The sequence below is a fragment of the Dunckerocampus dactyliophorus genome, chromosome 11, assembly GCF_027744805.1.
Source record: "Dunckerocampus dactyliophorus isolate RoL2022-P2 chromosome 11, RoL_Ddac_1.1, whole genome shotgun sequence".
In the NCBI taxonomy this organism is placed as follows: Eukaryota; Metazoa; Chordata; class Actinopteri; order Syngnathiformes; family Syngnathidae; genus Dunckerocampus; species Dunckerocampus dactyliophorus.
In genome coordinates, this window is record NC_072829.1 from 531,856 (window position 1) to 548,550 (window position 16,695).

Sequence of the window (16,695 nt, forward strand, 5' to 3'; positions counted from 1 at the left end):
CTTAGTGTTTCAAACGTAGTGGGGAAGAAAGACAAAGAAGCCAAAAAGGTACCACTTCCACATCGAATGAGAGGGGAGCCTTTTTTCCACTTGATCTCGGCCGTGGCACGTCCGTCTCGGTTGTGGCATGTTGGCTTGGCTCTGCTGGCTCAGCAGCCAGTCTCCACGCGGTGTGAAAGGTCATGTAATGTAACTTCCTCCTAACACAGTCGGGTCTGGGACCAATGAAATGCGATAAGCCAGGGGTTACTGTACTCTGAATGGTGTGACTATATGGAATATACGCAATGCCAAATCCGCCACAGATTGCCAATCAAATAAGAAACTCTGACACATTTTAAAAGTATATCTTAATATAAACATTTTATTCAGTGCATTTTTTGTGTATACAACAAATAAGAAACAACTGGAAGTCATCAGGCAGCTTGGATGTCTTGCCTGCATCATGTTGTTTAGAAGCTTCTCCTGGTGGCTTGGAACACATGATCCAACGTGGGTTAAGTACATGTAGCCTACATCATGCAGCTCTAGACCAGAATTTCCTGCGTACTTCCATGCAACGATACAAACCACCTCCCCAGGGAACCCAGGAACAGAAAGTCCTGCAAAAAAAGCATGTACCAGAAAGACGTCATATGGAGCTTGAAGGGACACAAAAGGGTCCTTTTTTGTACATGGTTGTTTGTACATGGCCTGTGCAAGAAAGGGAAGATGAACCCCGCCCTGCCCCGCCCCGCCCCGCCCCTTTTTTATAGTTTTTTTTGTTTTAATGTTACAAATAGGACATGTCCCTACAAAATGTTAAGCCACCTAAAAGTCCACAGTATTCTTTTTTTTTAAATATAGAAAATATCATCACCACAATAAGTTACTCAAACACATAACAATCCTGGGAAGGGGGGCCGGCGCCATATTTCTATGGGCAGTCAATGAAGTTGGGGAAAAAGGATGACGGGAAGCTTATGACACGAGCACGGGGGGAGGAAACAGATCACGAGGACAAGAGACAGATGTTGTGACAGAACAAGAAGGGTGTGGGGAAACAGGTACAAAAAGTTTTGTACCTCAGAAAACAACCCTCCAATGTGAATGACATCACTTCCTCTTGTTTGCATTAGTCCAAAATTTAGGAAAAATATACACAAAAAAAATCCTGCTTTGCCTTCATACCGGCTTCGTCGACTTAAAGGGACACTCTTTCGTTCAGTCTTTGGTTTGCTGGAACCTTTTTCAACGGTGCAACAAATAATACGAAGAATGGCGAGGCTCGGAGAACAAGAGGGCAAGAGCACAAACCGGTAGATGCAACGGATAAAACCTTCTCGGCTAATTGTGAAATTAGCAGGAAAAAAGGGCAGCTGTGGCGTCTCTGCCACCACACTGAGACCCGACATGTCAGGTCAGCTGAACATAGGCTGGATTTCCCCGTGCTAGCGTGCTACAGAGCTCAGGCTCTGAACGTGTGCACAAGGACGCAAGGAGAGCTACGGTCTGGCCGGGCCTCGGGCCACGCCAGGGAGTTTATAGGCTTTGTATTCACACAAGCATGGATGAGACACAGACCAGAGCTTGTACTGTACCCCTGGTTGCCCTGAATGCCCACTCGCTTCCTGTCGCTGTCTGACGGACGCACAAGTGCTCGATGTCTACATGACCTCAGTAATGTTGCTGTGCACAGGAATATAACTGCAAAGGACAAAAGAACTGGTGATTAAATAGATCATACATGAGCCCAAAAGAGACTAAATGTCCAGAATGGTTCATGAAGTTTCTTGCTAATAATGCTGTCATCCATGATAAATGCATGTGTGTGATTTTCAATGATGGTTATTGATGCTTTCTAGGTGTTAATGTTTGGTATGTTGCAGCAAGTGCTGAACCGCTGATACAAGAGAGGGTCTGCTTGGATTCACGCTCTGCTGGAGGTAAGGTTTCAAGGTTCAGTCCCAAAGGCGGGGCTACGTTGACTCGTTCTGGCTCACAGCTTTGCCGCCATTCAGCATCGCCGAGGCGCTCCGGCTCTTGGTGGGCGTGCCGCTGCCGGAGCGGGAGAACTCTGTTAGGTCGTGGAGGGATGGCTCTCTGTACATCGCCACTGTGCCAGGAGGAGAGGAATGCAGATCAGAAAGAAACTCAGGACTAACAGCTGTGATCAGTGTGTTCACTGGAGTTTAGTAGGAAGTAGCCATAACCCCAAATCATTGTCAAACCCTCCCCGAGCACAACACAACGCCCCAAACCCGAACCACAACCCCTCAGCCACGCCCAACCTACCCAAGACCCCAATCTGAATCCTAACCCGAACTATCTAACCCCATTGCCCAACCCTCACAGTAACCATACACTAATTGTTGCCCACCTTTACCTTTACTCCCCAACCTTAACACACTACCCCAACCCAAACTCTGAGAAAAATATATGCTAACCTCAACCCTCACTAACCTCTTCAAATCCCACACTACCCCTAAGCCGCTAAAAGAAACCCTCACTCAACACCCCAAACCCTAACCCTAGTGATTCCCTCCCCTAACCTTTACCCTAAGTCCTAAATCTACACTACCAAAACATTACCTTAAACAACAGTCACCCTAACCCAACACTCCTCACAAAATCCTCCCCCACCTCAAACCCTAACTCCTAAATCTCCACTAACATTAAAACATTACCCTAAACATATACTAACCCTAACCTGCCACCAAAATCTCCAACCCAAACCCAACCAAAACCCTACGATACACTCAACCCCCAACCCGGGACTAAACTAAGCCGACCCTCACCCTCACCTGACCTGAACCCATAACCTTAAACTAACCTTTACAGACTGTAACATCCAACTTCCACGAACCCTAAACGCTGTGAGAGCTGTGCTGGTACCATACTGGGGTAGAGTAGAAGCATGCATTTATCCACCGTGGGACGACTAAGGAACAAACAAAAGCAAGCTCCTTAGAATTCATAGAATGTGTTGTTTGTGGAAAGCACAGTGATGGGCATAGAAAGGGTCCTGCAGGGTCCGCCTTCCTTCCCACAAAATGCTGAATCAAGACGTCACAGCAGATCAAGTTGGCGCTGCACTTAAAAACAAATCCTATATTCACAGCGTGGGCATTAGAAATTCAGTCTTGCGTGTGCTCAGGCTCTGCTGTGTTTGCAGCATTTGGCCCAATTTGCATCTCAGCAGCCACTTTGACACAAAATCACCGTAATCTGAAGTCCGCAGGTTTTGGTTTCAGGATGTTGTCAACATCCTCCTGCCTGGAATGCTATTTGATGTTCGTCCCAGAGGGAGAAACAGCAACCTTCCCGCACTTCACTTAGCCCAGCATTTATTTATTTATTTATTTTGTGGTTCGAGCGGCAATGCAGACAGCACTCTGTGCAAACACATGCGTCAAAGGATGACTGGAAGGAAGTCTTGTTAGTGATGCAAGGATGTCATGGTGGCAACACCACTGCTGCTGTTCATTTCCAAAACATTATTGCACTGTAAAAAATATCTACTCTACAACTTCAAACGTCCTACATCTTCTTCCGTAATGACGATTACGTTATATTCCAAAACGGTAGTTGAGATCAATGCTAAGTTACGAAGCAGAAGGAGCAGCACCTGCTTTATTCTAAACCCTGAAAGTAGTGGGAGCAGAGGAAGAGGAGTGAAATAAATAACGACTAGCTGGAGGAGATGCCAGTGGCCATTCAGACGCCTTTTCTTAATAAATCGGACGTCTGCAACATCACGACGGCCACTGAATCTTTATTAGCTGCTTTTCTCTTTGCTCGTTTCCCTCACTAACAGGAATGTTGATGATTGAATATCACTTCAACAATATGTGGCAATGCATTTCATTCATAAATCATTCATATTTCTTCATTCCTCTGTATTTATTTATACGTTATACAATATTTGTCACTTTTTCACTCTGGTATTTGTTAACTTCTAGTTATTTATTTTTCCTGGTGCACACTGCTGCCTTTGTTAGATTTTTTTTTTTACTTTTTATTTAAATTGATTTATGATTAATTTCTTATTTCTTTCTTTATCTTGATCTTCATTCGTTTATCTTTATTTTGTTTCCTCTTCTTCTTCTATGCACTATGCACATCTACGGGGGTGTTTGCTCCCTTCCTCATTTCTTGTTTTGCATATTTGTCACACTTCAATGCTTCAGATCGCCGATCGATCGGGGGGGGGGATGGCATGGGTTCCTAATGAGAGATCCTCCAAAGTTCACGATGACAAAGCGTTGACCTCACTAACTACTGTACTCTACATGTATTGTTAGCATTAAGTTAGCTTTAGGTTGTAGGGTTAGACGCAGGGTTGGGCGTGGTTTGCATTAAACGATTCTGGTTCCAATTCTCGATGCTTTTAAGAGGCAGGGGTCATAAAAGTTTGTATGCTTTAAGTGAGGATGCTACCCGGAGTTTTTTTTGGATGAAAAGCCTGAACTGTTTCATGATATGAACTTTCGATCAACTTTACCATGAATTTCTTACAGGGTTATTTACAAGCAGTGTATAAATATCAAGCATTCAACTGGAATAGTTGGGAAAGTAGGATACTTTGTTTGCTGTCTCAATGTGGGTGGAAGCTATTTTTTATGTGAACACAGGTAAAACAGCATATAGCCGAAACAGCTCTTATTTTGAAGGCCGGAAGTGTGTTATGTAGGTTGAGAAGGTCCCTTGACTGTTGCTAACAGAGAAGGACTGTGCAAATAAATCAACTTGTCTAGTCGTAGCTCCTGTCCGATCTATCTATCTATCTATCTATCTATCTATCTATCTATCTCTATCTATCTATCTATCTATCTATCTATCTATCTATCTATCTATCTATATCTATCTATCTATCTATCTATCTATCTATCTATCTCTATCTATCTATCTATCTATCTATCTATCTATCTATCTATCTATCTATCTATCTATCTATCTATCTATCTATCTATCTATCTATCTATATCTATCTATCTATCTATCTCTATCTATCTATCTATCTATCTATCTATCTATCTATCTATCTATCTATCTATCTATCTATCTATCTATCTAGTTGGTGTCCGTTACACAAACCACTGCGCTTGTGTTTGTTTCTTGTGTTGGTGGAACAGCTCAAATTACAAAAAGATGAAGACTTTTAAAAGTTTATAAGCTGTTATGTTTTGTGGCTCCAGACTGCGTTCCTTTAGTGGGCGAGGGGGCAAAACGGCTCTTTTGACTGTAAAGATTTTAGACCCCAGGGTGAGGGTTATGATTACTGTTAGGTTTAGGTTAGATTTATACCAAGTGTGCCAATTTCAGTGATTTTCTTTGTTTTAAAATACGAATAAATGACCATGGAGGCTCTACTTTGCATATGCAAAATATGACTTTGCTATTTACCAAATAGTAAGTTTTGGTACCACAAGCGGTACCAGTAACTCACCTTTCAGAGGTTTGGGAAGGAAGTGGGCCGCCGGCTTGTTCTTCTTCACGTGGTTGCCCTTCATGATCTCCCCCTCCTTGTTCAGACCGAGGTACCAGCCCCTGCCCGACTGCTGCTGGCGGTATATCATGGAGGAGTAAGTCACGTAGTAGTTCTCGAACACCGACTCCTTGAATTTGCATTCCGGCGTGAAGTGTTCCTGGGGGGGGTGGAAGCAAGGTGTAATAATAGCCGTGGTAGACTTTCCCAAGTTAGGAGGAAATGGATGTATGGACTTTCACAGGTTGCTGCAGCGCACACAGCAGTAATGCAGTACATGAGAGGTCAATCAATTAGGAAACACCTTCCATTTACTGCAGTGAATAATGCAGCATGTTGCAGTGAAATGACAGATACAGATGAGATGAGCATTAATAAAACATACAGTCAAGATAATGATTTGCTCCCTGCTGCTAATTCTGCATGGATACTTCATTATCATTCAGTACTGCACCGCTGAACTCATGATGAGATACTGTAAGTCATCCTCCTATCAAACCTTCTTCTACACTAACAAATAGTGTTATTGCAGGTACTACAGCAACCAAGGGGCAATACCATAGAAATTAAACATGGATACTTTAGAGTAGTCAGTGAACAGCTTGTACTGCAGTTTATATGTACTACAGATGCACCATATCTTTTTTTTCAAACTGATACGATAACTTTCTGCTTTTCAAGACCGACGTGATACCAATAACCGATTAAAATGTAGACTTCAGAGTAGTTTGTGCACACGTGGAGGTAAGAAGGACTGGAACTAATTAGTACCTGTTGATTAGTCCTAATGAAATATGATGACATCACTACTACCACATCACTACTATCAGGAGAACCAGAGTATAGAGGGGGAGGAGCCACCTGCTGTGGCCCAGCAAGGTGCACTGTATTCGGGCACACGCTTCGAGCGGCTGGTGTGATGCCACGGAGGCAAACCACTTTTGAAACACCACGGCACACCATGTCCCAAGCGTGGCAGCGATGTGGCGCTTCATCGTCATCATGCGGACGGCGAAGACGGAGCTTTCTGCTTGCTGCCGATAGATGACGTAACAATACTGTGCCGTTGTAAGTCAATATAATTAAGTATAATTGAATGTGTGCAGCAGGAAACATAACGCTGCTGCGTTTAAGAGTACTGAAATGACTTTTTGTGTGTAGAAGAGTAAACATACGCCTACTTTCACTTCACAGTGACTGGCTTTGGAGGACGCTACTGCTGCTGTTTAGCGCTCCAAAACGGCAACAACGCTCCCACCAACCCCATCAGTTCAAAGCAATGAGATGAGAGGCCTTTTTGACAGCGGGGAGGGGCAAATGTGTGTTTTTGAAAAGATCCATATTCGTGTGGACATGGCCTAAAGTGCACCAGTTGCATGTCTGAAAAAGGTCTTATTTCATTGTGGATAAGCAGATCAACTCTTGCTTTATTATGTTTTATGCTCTTATTTCTCTTGCTTTATTATGTTTTATGCTCTTATTTCTCACCAGAGGTCAGGGCTGCCGTCAAGCTGAAGAAGGAGTCCTATCGAGCATGGATGGCTTGTGGGACTCCTGAAGCAGCTGACGGGTACCGGCAGGCCAAGCGGCACGCGGCTTCGGCGGTGATCGAGGCAAAAACTCGGGTGTGGGAGGAGTTCGGTGAGGCCATGGAACACGACTTTCGGTCGGCCTCGAAGAGGTTCTGGCAAACCGTCCGGCGCCTCAGAAAGGGGAAGCAGTGCCCGGTCCACACTGTTTACAGTGGGGACGGGAGCCTGCTGACCTCGACTGAGGATATAGTTGGGCGGTGGAAGGAATACTTTGAGGTCCTTCTCAATCCCACTGACATACCTTCCCTAGAGGAAGCAGAGACTGAGGATACGAACGCGGACAGTTCCATCACCGTGGCTGAGGTATCTGGGGTAGTCAAAATGCTCCCCAGTGGCAAAGCTCCGGGGGTGGACGAGTTTCGCCCTGAATTCCTCAAGGCTTTGGATGTTGCGAGACTGTCTTGGCTGACACGTCTCTTCAACATTGCGTGGAAGTCGGGAACAGTACCTCTGGATTGGCAGACTGGGGTGGTGGTCCCCCTTTTCAAGAAGGGTGACCGGAGGGTGTGTTCCAACTATAGGGGGATCACACTCCTCAGCCTCCCTGGGAAAGTCTATTCCAGGGTGCTGGAGAGAAGGGTACGACCGTTAATCGAACCTCGGCTACAGGAGGTGCAATGTGGTTTTCGTCCAGGTCGCGGAACACTGGACCAGCTCTACACCCTTGCAAGGGTCCTGGAGGGTACTTGGGAGTTTGCCCAACCGGTCTACATGTGCTTTGTGGACCTGGAAAAGGCATTCGACCGTGTCCCTCGCGGTGTCCTGTGGGGGGTGCTCCGGGAGTATGGGATTGGTGGCGCGCTACTACGTGCCATTCAGTCCTTGTACAACCGGAGCAGGAGCCTGGTTCGCATTGCCAGTAGTAAGTCAAGCCTGTTTCCGGTGAACGTTGGCCTCCGCCAAGGCTGCCCTTTGTCACCGATTCTGTTCATAATTTTCATGGACAGAATTTCTAGGCGCAGCCAAGGTGTCGAGGGAGTCCAGTTCGGGGACACTAGGATCTCATCTCTGCTATTTGCAGACGATGTGGTCCTGATGGCCTCATCGAGCTGTGACCTGCAGCGTTTACTGGGACGGTTTGCATCTGAGTGTGAAGCTTCTGGGATGAGACTCAGCACCTCCAAATCCGAGGCCATGGTTCTCAGTCGGAAAAGGGTGGATTGCTCCCTCCGGGTTGGGAATGAGGTCCTGCCCCAGGTGGAGGAGTTCAAGTATCTCGGGGTCTTGTTCATGAGTGAGGGAAGGTTGGAGCGTGAGGTCGATAGGCGGATCGGCGCAGCGTCTGCAGTAATGCGGTCGCTGTACCGGACCGTCGTGGTGAAGAGAGAGTTGAGCCGGAAGGCAAAGCTCTCAATTTACCGATCGATCTATGTTCCCACCCTCACCTATGGTCATGAGCTTTGGGTCATGACCGAAAGAACGAGATCGCGGATACAAGCAGCTGAAATGAGTTTTCTTCGTAGGGTGGCGGGACTCACCCTAAGAGACAGGGTGAGGAGCTCGGTTATCCGAGAGGAGCTCAGAGTAGAGCCGCTGCTCCTTCACATCGAGAGGAGCCAGCTGAGGTGGCTCGGGCATCTAGTCCGGATGCCTCCCGGACGCCTCCCTGGTGAGGTGTTTTGGGCATGCCCAGCCGGGAGAAGGCCCCGGGGAAGACCTAGGACACGCTGGAGGGATTATGTCTCACAGCTGGCCTGGGAACGCCTCGGTGTCCTCCCGGTGGAGCTGGAGGAGGTGGTCGGGGACCGGGAAGTCTGGGCTTCCCTACTGAGACTGCTGCCCCCGCGACCCGGACCCGGATAAGCGGAGGAAAATGGAATGGAATGGAATGGAATGGAATGGAATGGAATGCTCTTATTTCTGTGCTCTTTTACAGCCAACAATAAAAACTCTCCACTCCTGTTTTCCCGCGCACTCTCGGGAGGAGAAACACGTTGCGCAGTGTCTCGCTCGCCAAAACCCTGCTCTAGAGTACCTGCAGCAACACAACTGAATCTTTTTTCGACTGGTCGATCTGCTTTTTTAGCGTTGCCAAGCTTCAGCAGCGGCAGCATTCCACTCGCTAAAACAAAACGAATGCATGATTTGATAACAAGGATGGTATAGAACCTGCCCTATAGAGTGCTGTATGGCAATACTACTGCACCCTCACATATCTTCGGGTTTGGATGCTCTGATAAGCACGTTCATGCACGAGCAGAGCCGGGAGGGTTTGATCCAGAAGCGCCGTTCTACCTTCTAGTAATGAGCTTATGTAGACTTGGCTGCTTGCACTCAGCGTGGTGAAAAAAAAGGCGGCTATTGATAAACAGATCCATATAATGTATGCCAAGAGCGTCTGCTAGCCAGTGCAGCCCAATTGGACGGGCTGGAAGGGTGACACACTTGCTCTGACACAAGGAGGGGCCAGAATTTCCTGGGAGGGGGGATCCCCATTTCTATTCTGAGTTGGAGGATGATAGACAGAAACATTGAGGTTCTTTTGAACGTAGGCCCGCAGCGTCTCCTTTACTCATCTTTTGTTCACCGAAAGCAATCTGCCAGTGGGGGTGGGGGGGGGGGCTCTCGCCTCAATCGTAGCCAGATGGAGCTTAAAGCAGGAGACTATATCCATAGTAACAATATCAGCCAAGATGGACTTTTAATGAGGCCATTACACCAACGACATGCTTACTTTGACAACTAGTGCAGGTCCTGATCCACATGATCAAATGCTGTTCCGTGATCTGACCCCAACACTCCACACAAATGATGATCTAGATCGGGAAAAATGACGCCGATTTACTGGCAATATCACTCAGACGCCTTGATTGAAGCGAAAACCCACAAGGCATCCTAAAGAATTCTATTTCTTACTTAACTTCTGCACAACCACAATGATGACTCAAGGCCTGATTATTATGATCAAATCCTCAACCGACTTCATTTCTTCCTCTTATTTTACCAGAGCCCACCAATACGGGCTTTTTGGGGCCCATACTGATAGTGGGGGCCGAAAAAAGCCCCATAACTGACGTATCGGCCGATATATGAAATAAGAGCATTGATACACACAGGAAATAGTACATGAACGTACATCCTTATAATACCCAAATGAACATTCAACCAAAGAAGCAGAAGACCACTACATGAAAATAAAAATACATGATGTGCTTATAAGAGACACAAACAACTCATATTGACTAGCTTTTGAAAAGTTCCATCTGCAGCCACAAAGTACTTTAAGTTGACTACTAACAAAATAAGAAATAACCAAAACATGCATGACGTTACTAGACTAAATACAAAAAGACTTAACTAGATTTTATGTAACAATGTAGCTGCTTTCAAAACATGCAATATATCAAATGACAACTAAATACATGATTTGGAACATTTTCACAATGATTTGAATGAAGACACTAACTTGTGGATGGATGAACACCTGGAAGTCCCGCATGGAAGTATGAAGTGGAGTGTGCATACAGTATGTGCATATATCTTCATTTCACTTCCACACGCTGCGGAAGTCTTCTATTAGATGATGGTGGCTATGTTTGTTGTATCTATCTTTGTTTTCAACTCACACGATGTTAAAACAATGAGTCTCTTCCAGCGCTGGGGAGGAATTTAGCAGAATTGTTGTCATTCAGCCACATTGGAGGCTTTTCCTTTTGAAGGTCATGCCACAGCATCTCAATAGGATTCAGGTCAGGACTTGGACTAGGCCACTCCAAAGTCTTCAGCCATTCAGAGGTGGACTTGCTGGTGTGTTTTGGATAATTGTCCTGCTGCAGAACCCAAGTTGCTTTCAGCTTGAGGTCACCAACATTCTCCTTCAGCAGAATTCATGCTTCCATTGATCACAGCAAGTCTTCCAGGTCCTGAAGACCATCACACTACCACCACCGCATTTTACTGTCGCTATGATGAAATGCGGCCTTACTTTTACGCCAGATGTAATGGGACACACAAGTTCAACTTTCACTCATCAGACCACAGAGTATTTTCCCACTGGATCGTTTTGGGGATCATCAAGATGTTTTCTGGCAAAATTGAGACGAGCCTTGATGTTGTTTTTGTTCAGCAGTGGTTTTGGTCTTGGAACTCTGCCATGCAGGCCGTTTCTGCCCAGCGTCTTTCTTATGGTGGAGTCATGAACTCTGACCTTAACTGAGGCAAGTGAGGCCTGCAGATCTTTGGATGTTGTTGTGGGGTCTTTTGTGACCTCTCGGATGAGTCGTGGTTGCACTCTTGGGTTCATTTTGGTTGGCCAGTCACTCCTGGGAAGGTTCACCACTGTTCCATGTTTTGGCCATTTGTGGATAATGGCTCTCACTGTGGTTAGCTGGAGTCCCAAAGCTTTAGAAATGGCTTTATAACCTTTTCCACACTGATAGATCTCAACTCATCTCAGTTATGTTATGTTTTAACAGGGGGAGCAATCACTTTTCCACACAGGGACATGTAGGTTTGGACAATTTCCACCATTCATTCATTTCGGAATAATTGTCATAATTTCATTTGAATATATGAAGGAGTGAAATTAGTTTTTTTTAATTAACAAAAGATGTGAAATTTAGACAGGGGCAAATGTGGCCATCCCAACAGAAAAATGAATTTAGTTTTTACTGATCAGTTATGTATAACTTTTTCAAATGTATTTATAGAATAGACAAAAATATGCAACAAGGGAAAAAAAGAAAACCATCTGCTCACTTTCTCCTCCCCTACTAGTAATTCCCTTTTTCCTGTTGTTGTTGTTGTTGGTGGTGACTGCAGCCATCTTTTTTCCTCTGCACCAGCTTGTTGTCATCAACACCCAGCGGCATTTCTCTAACACTTGAGTCTTTTTGGGCACGGCACTACACTGCAGGCACACCAATGCAGACGTACTGTACTGGATGACTCATTCTAAGTCAAGTGGAGTCTTGGTTTCCGTTTCTTCTGCATTAGCCTAACTACACAGTGACCATTAAGCAGGCAAATGTGAAGTGGATGCTCTGCTCTTGTCAAGAAAACACATCAATTATAATCCACATCATGTTGGCATCAGGGGATCATCACTGGCCAGTTTCCCTGATCCAATCAGCAGCAGGAGAAATACTAGCATAATGGATTTGTTCCCTTCCGAGGAGATATCGGCTGCCGGGCTGATGTGCGTTCAGCTGCCATACGCGGGATAAGATGACACCAATCACACCACTGGAGCCACGACGAGCTGCAATTCTAGACAAATAAACCTCACTAAATATCTTCTTTTTCATCCATCCATCCATTTTCTATACCGCTTCATCCTCATTAGGGTCGCGGGAGCATGCTGGAGCCTATCCCAGCTGACTTCGGGCGACAGGCGGGGTACACCCTGGACTGGTCGCCAGCCAATGGCAGGGCACATATAGACAAACAACCATTCACACTCACATTCATACCTATGGACTATTTAGAGTCACCAATTAACCTAACCTGAGTGCCCGGAGAAAACCCACACGCACACGGGGAGAACATGCAAACTCCACACAGAAATGCCCAAGGGAGAATCCAACCCAGGTCTTCCCATCTCCAGGCTGTTCCTGTATTGGCCAACGTGCTAACCACTAGACCACCGTGCGGCCCTATCTTCTTTTTCTGCAGTGTAATGGCAGTGGATTTTTAAGTGCTGAAAAACCCACAACATACCCACACATCCACAATATACATTCTAGCCAATGCACACATATGACACAGCTCACTGGAGAGGAACGTGGCAGCAGTGCTTATTTACCAAAGCTATTGAACCGGCACGGTTGAAAAGGCTTGGATGTGAGCAAAGTACATATTTAACAGGACTGAAAAGCAAGGCTGGACTGTCCAAGCACAATCATATACACTAGGTCCCCAACTTATGAGCATCCGACATGCGAACTTTCGGAGATACGAACACAAGCCGACTGGTCTATTTTTTCATGTATTTTGCCTTTTAGTACTGTAACTCCAGTATTTATACGGCTACATGCTTGACCAGTAGAGGGCGCTGTGACACTGCTAATGGGACCAACAGAGGAAGAGTTAGACTGGGGAGATACAGTGTAAAGCTAAATGGAAAGATAAATGATACAACCCTGACAGAGCGTGTGATTAAAGTTTATGAAGAGTTAATAGGCCTGCTTAATTCTACACCACCCACAGAACACTACCTCTTTTAGAAGAGTCTAACCACCACCACCATTTGTCCTTTTTTTCAATAACTCCTCCTCCAACTCCTCCACAACGACGTATGCTGGACCACTCCTCTTCAAAGGTAAATAACATTTATCATTACGTATTATTATATCACTTTTATTATTGTTTTTTTCATTCATTATCCTGGTTTAATATTACTACTGCATCCAAACTCATATTTACTGTACATACATAGACATATACTGTATATGTATACACGTACATGTAGTACCTATATCATTGGTAGTACTACCTTTTACCCTACTTAAGAACAATTCGACATAAGAACGGTCGTCTGGAACCAACTGTGTTCGTTAGTTGGGGACCTAGTGTACACTCCTGATCAACATGTATGCAAGAATGTACGCGTTGCACTGTTGGATCTTAAGGAGGTTCCAAGGAGAGCTTCAAAACACACAAAGAAGAAATGGGAGGCACACACAAAAAAAGCAGCTTGTCAAAGTTTAAGACCATAGCACAAAAAAGGCAGAAACCCCCCTAAAATAGAACTAAAATGTATAGAAAAGGAGTGAGTAATGAGTAGCTGCACAGTTCTTGTTGATGAGGTGAAACATGGCTGTGGTCGTGCTTGATGCCAGTGTTTCCAGGAGGCTAGTGGGAATGTTGCTCCAGGTGCTGAAGATGGCTTCACTGTCTGGAACTCATGTCCACTTTTGTAAATCCATCCCCAAATGTTCTCCATTGGATTTGGATGAGGGGAACACGCAGGATGGTCCAAAAGAGTGAAGTGCAGCGTTGTCCTGTTGAAAAAGCCAGTCATTACCACACAGACGAGGGCCTTCAGTCACGAGGGACACCCCCTGCAACATCTCCACATAGCCGGCTGCCGTTTGACGCCCCTGCACGACCTGAAGCTCCATTGTTCCACTGAAGGATCATAATGGTGGAAAACATCTCAGGTTGTCATGCCAGTAACGTTGGAAGCCATCAGGACCGTCAAGGGAGAATCAAACTTTCTTCCACCTTTCAATGTCCCATGTTTGGTGCTATCCTGCAAATTCCAACCTTGAAGGACACGAGGCCTTTGAAGATGCTGTTTCTTCTCTGGCAGATGACGTCTGATGGTTATCGGACTGCACTCGGCACCAGTAACAACCTCCATTTGGACCGAGGATGGTCCCGTGTCCTGTTGGACAGCCAATGGGATCCTCCGGCTCATTTTTTTGGGTCTACCGCTTGACTTTTTTGTTCAGCCTCAGGATGTTTTTGTTCAGTTGAAATGAGTGTCTTACTGCGTCCAACCTCAGCAGCAATGGTGGCTGCCAGAGAGAGGCCTTGCTTATGCAGCTCAACAATCAAAGACAGAAAGCTTTGTTGCCTTTGCCATCAAGAGATGATGACAGAGTGAATACCTGACACTACATCACATTCAATCCACATTTTTACCAACATTTAAAGGCTGTGCTCTTCCACTTTTGATGAACAGCCTATTTCACTTGAATGCTTCTTTGCAATAAGTTGCTTTTTTGTCTCCTCCCATTTCTTCTTTTTGCATTTTGAAGCTCTACTTAGAACCTTTTTAAGATCCAACAGTGCAACGTGGACATTCTTGACATTTTCCAACAGCTCTTAACATTTTGATCAGGAGTATATTGCTGCTCTGCTGTGGCATTAAATCTGAATCTGAATCACGTGACTAAAATGAGGTATAAAGCATTCTACCAGTCGTTTACTGTCCCCTCATCCGTTCAGAAGAGTCTAGCATGAGTGAGTCAGTTTCATTTCACCACCACGGTCACACCACTTGGCTAAAATTAACTTATTAAACAAGAGCAACTTGAATATTTCTTTTCTTTTTCTCCAAAGTAGCCCAAGGACGTGGAGAATAGTATAGTGAAATACATATTAATTGCTTCTTCTTCACCCACACATTGCCGCTGATGGATGAATATATTTTCACTGGTACGGTCTGCCTCACCCACACATGCACTCTTCTTCACGCTGCTCATGTTCTCTCACCCTATTGCTCTCTTTTTTACATCCTATACGTGCAAAAACATGCACATACATAAAGTACGCACACACATGGTCGCTAAATGCCCATGCAATTTAAAAAACGCTACATTTAAACAATGCATGCATGTGAAATACACTGAACACACATACACTGTATGTGTGTTCAGTGTATTTCCACGCATGCTTGGAATCATCCGTGCGTGTAGAATAAGTGAAGACATGACTCTGATTCCAGCAGCTCTATTTCCCTACATCATCTGTTGATTGGGAATCTCCAAGCATAAGTAGCCTGTGCTAAATTGTGGTTTGGAGGGGGCACTTTACTTATGCAGCACTTCCTGGTGAGACCGGTGCTTTCAGGCCGCCAACTACAACTCCTATTCAATTTCACCTTTAATTCATCTCAACCAGAAGACCTAATAATCTGTATTTCATGATAGGATTAGGCTTCCTTAACACTGCCATCAAAAAGACAACTGGAATTTTGACTAGTAGTAGATAAAATAGAATACTGTAAAATCCTTGTTAGCTGCTAACATACACTACTAGAAAAGCACTCGGACAGCGCAGGCCTCCACCAAGCGCCATAGTTCCCCCCATATTGTGATTTACAGTATAAATATTAGTTCTACATTTATTTTATGTACATATTTAGATTCCTTGACCATGAAAACATAGTATTAGCAATGGATTCATAATGATATCAATATTAGTTCGGTAGTTATTCACAAAAATCACATTTTGCGTAATGGCGATTTTCTTCTGGCTCTAGCTCCGTAGCTTTTGAAGATACAATAGATCCACATTCCACAGTGTCTTGGCTATATACAGTATGATGGTGTTCTTTGTATGCTTATAGATTCATTTCTTGCCACATAACAGGAATTATTCCATGATGTGGATGTACAACCCGTTGGAAACAGTTGGAAAACCTGTTGGGAACTTTTTTTTTTTCCCCAAGTGCTCTGACCATTTTTTGTGCAGTTATATGCACAAATGCTGAAAATGGTCCTATCTCACAATGTTAAGTGAAGTGAAGTTATTTTGAAACACAAACAAATAAACACCGGCAAAAACATAACCTGCACTTAACTAGCAGTCTGTCTATGGTGTCATTTGATTATGTGTTCTGCTGACAAAATGAACCTTACAACGTGAAAAACATCTCATTAAGGTTAAACAAATTAAACGTGAAAGTTTTGGATGTAGGACAGAACCCTGCAGAACTCCATTTAGCGTGAGACTGCTTCATTGACATGCGTAAATGAAATGTGTCCATCAGGGAGGACAAGAACAACCCGAACATCACTAACTGGACAAAACAGTCAAATGAAAACAAATTAAAATGCCAAAATAAAAAAAAGGAAAAGAATCCTGCACAGTGGGGTTGGCTACTGTTTACATATCTCATACTGTTGACCAACTGGTACTTTTGAAACGGTGCTTAAAGGCTCACTGACATGATTTTTCAACTTTGCT

The 16,695-nt window shown here is 44.7% G+C and overlaps 1 protein-coding gene across 4 annotated transcripts in view; it reads right to left on the reverse strand.

The window, feature by feature from the left end:
- Positions 1-335: 335 nt before the first annotated feature.
- Positions 336-16,695, reverse strand: part of fgf13a (fibroblast growth factor 13a) — a 126,203-nt gene continuing 109,843 nt past the window's right edge. For all 4 annotated transcript variants that reach the window (XM_054792409.1, XM_054792407.1, XM_054792405.1 and 1 more), the window contains 2 exons: positions 5,429-5,627; positions 336-2,095 (listed from right to left, as the gene is read on the reverse strand). In XM_054792409.1, coding sequence (XP_054648384.1) covers positions 1,959-2,095; positions 5,429-5,627 — 336 coding nt within the window. In that variant the 3' untranslated portion in view covers positions 336-1,958. The remainder of the gene's footprint in view (positions 2,096-5,428; positions 5,628-16,695) is intronic.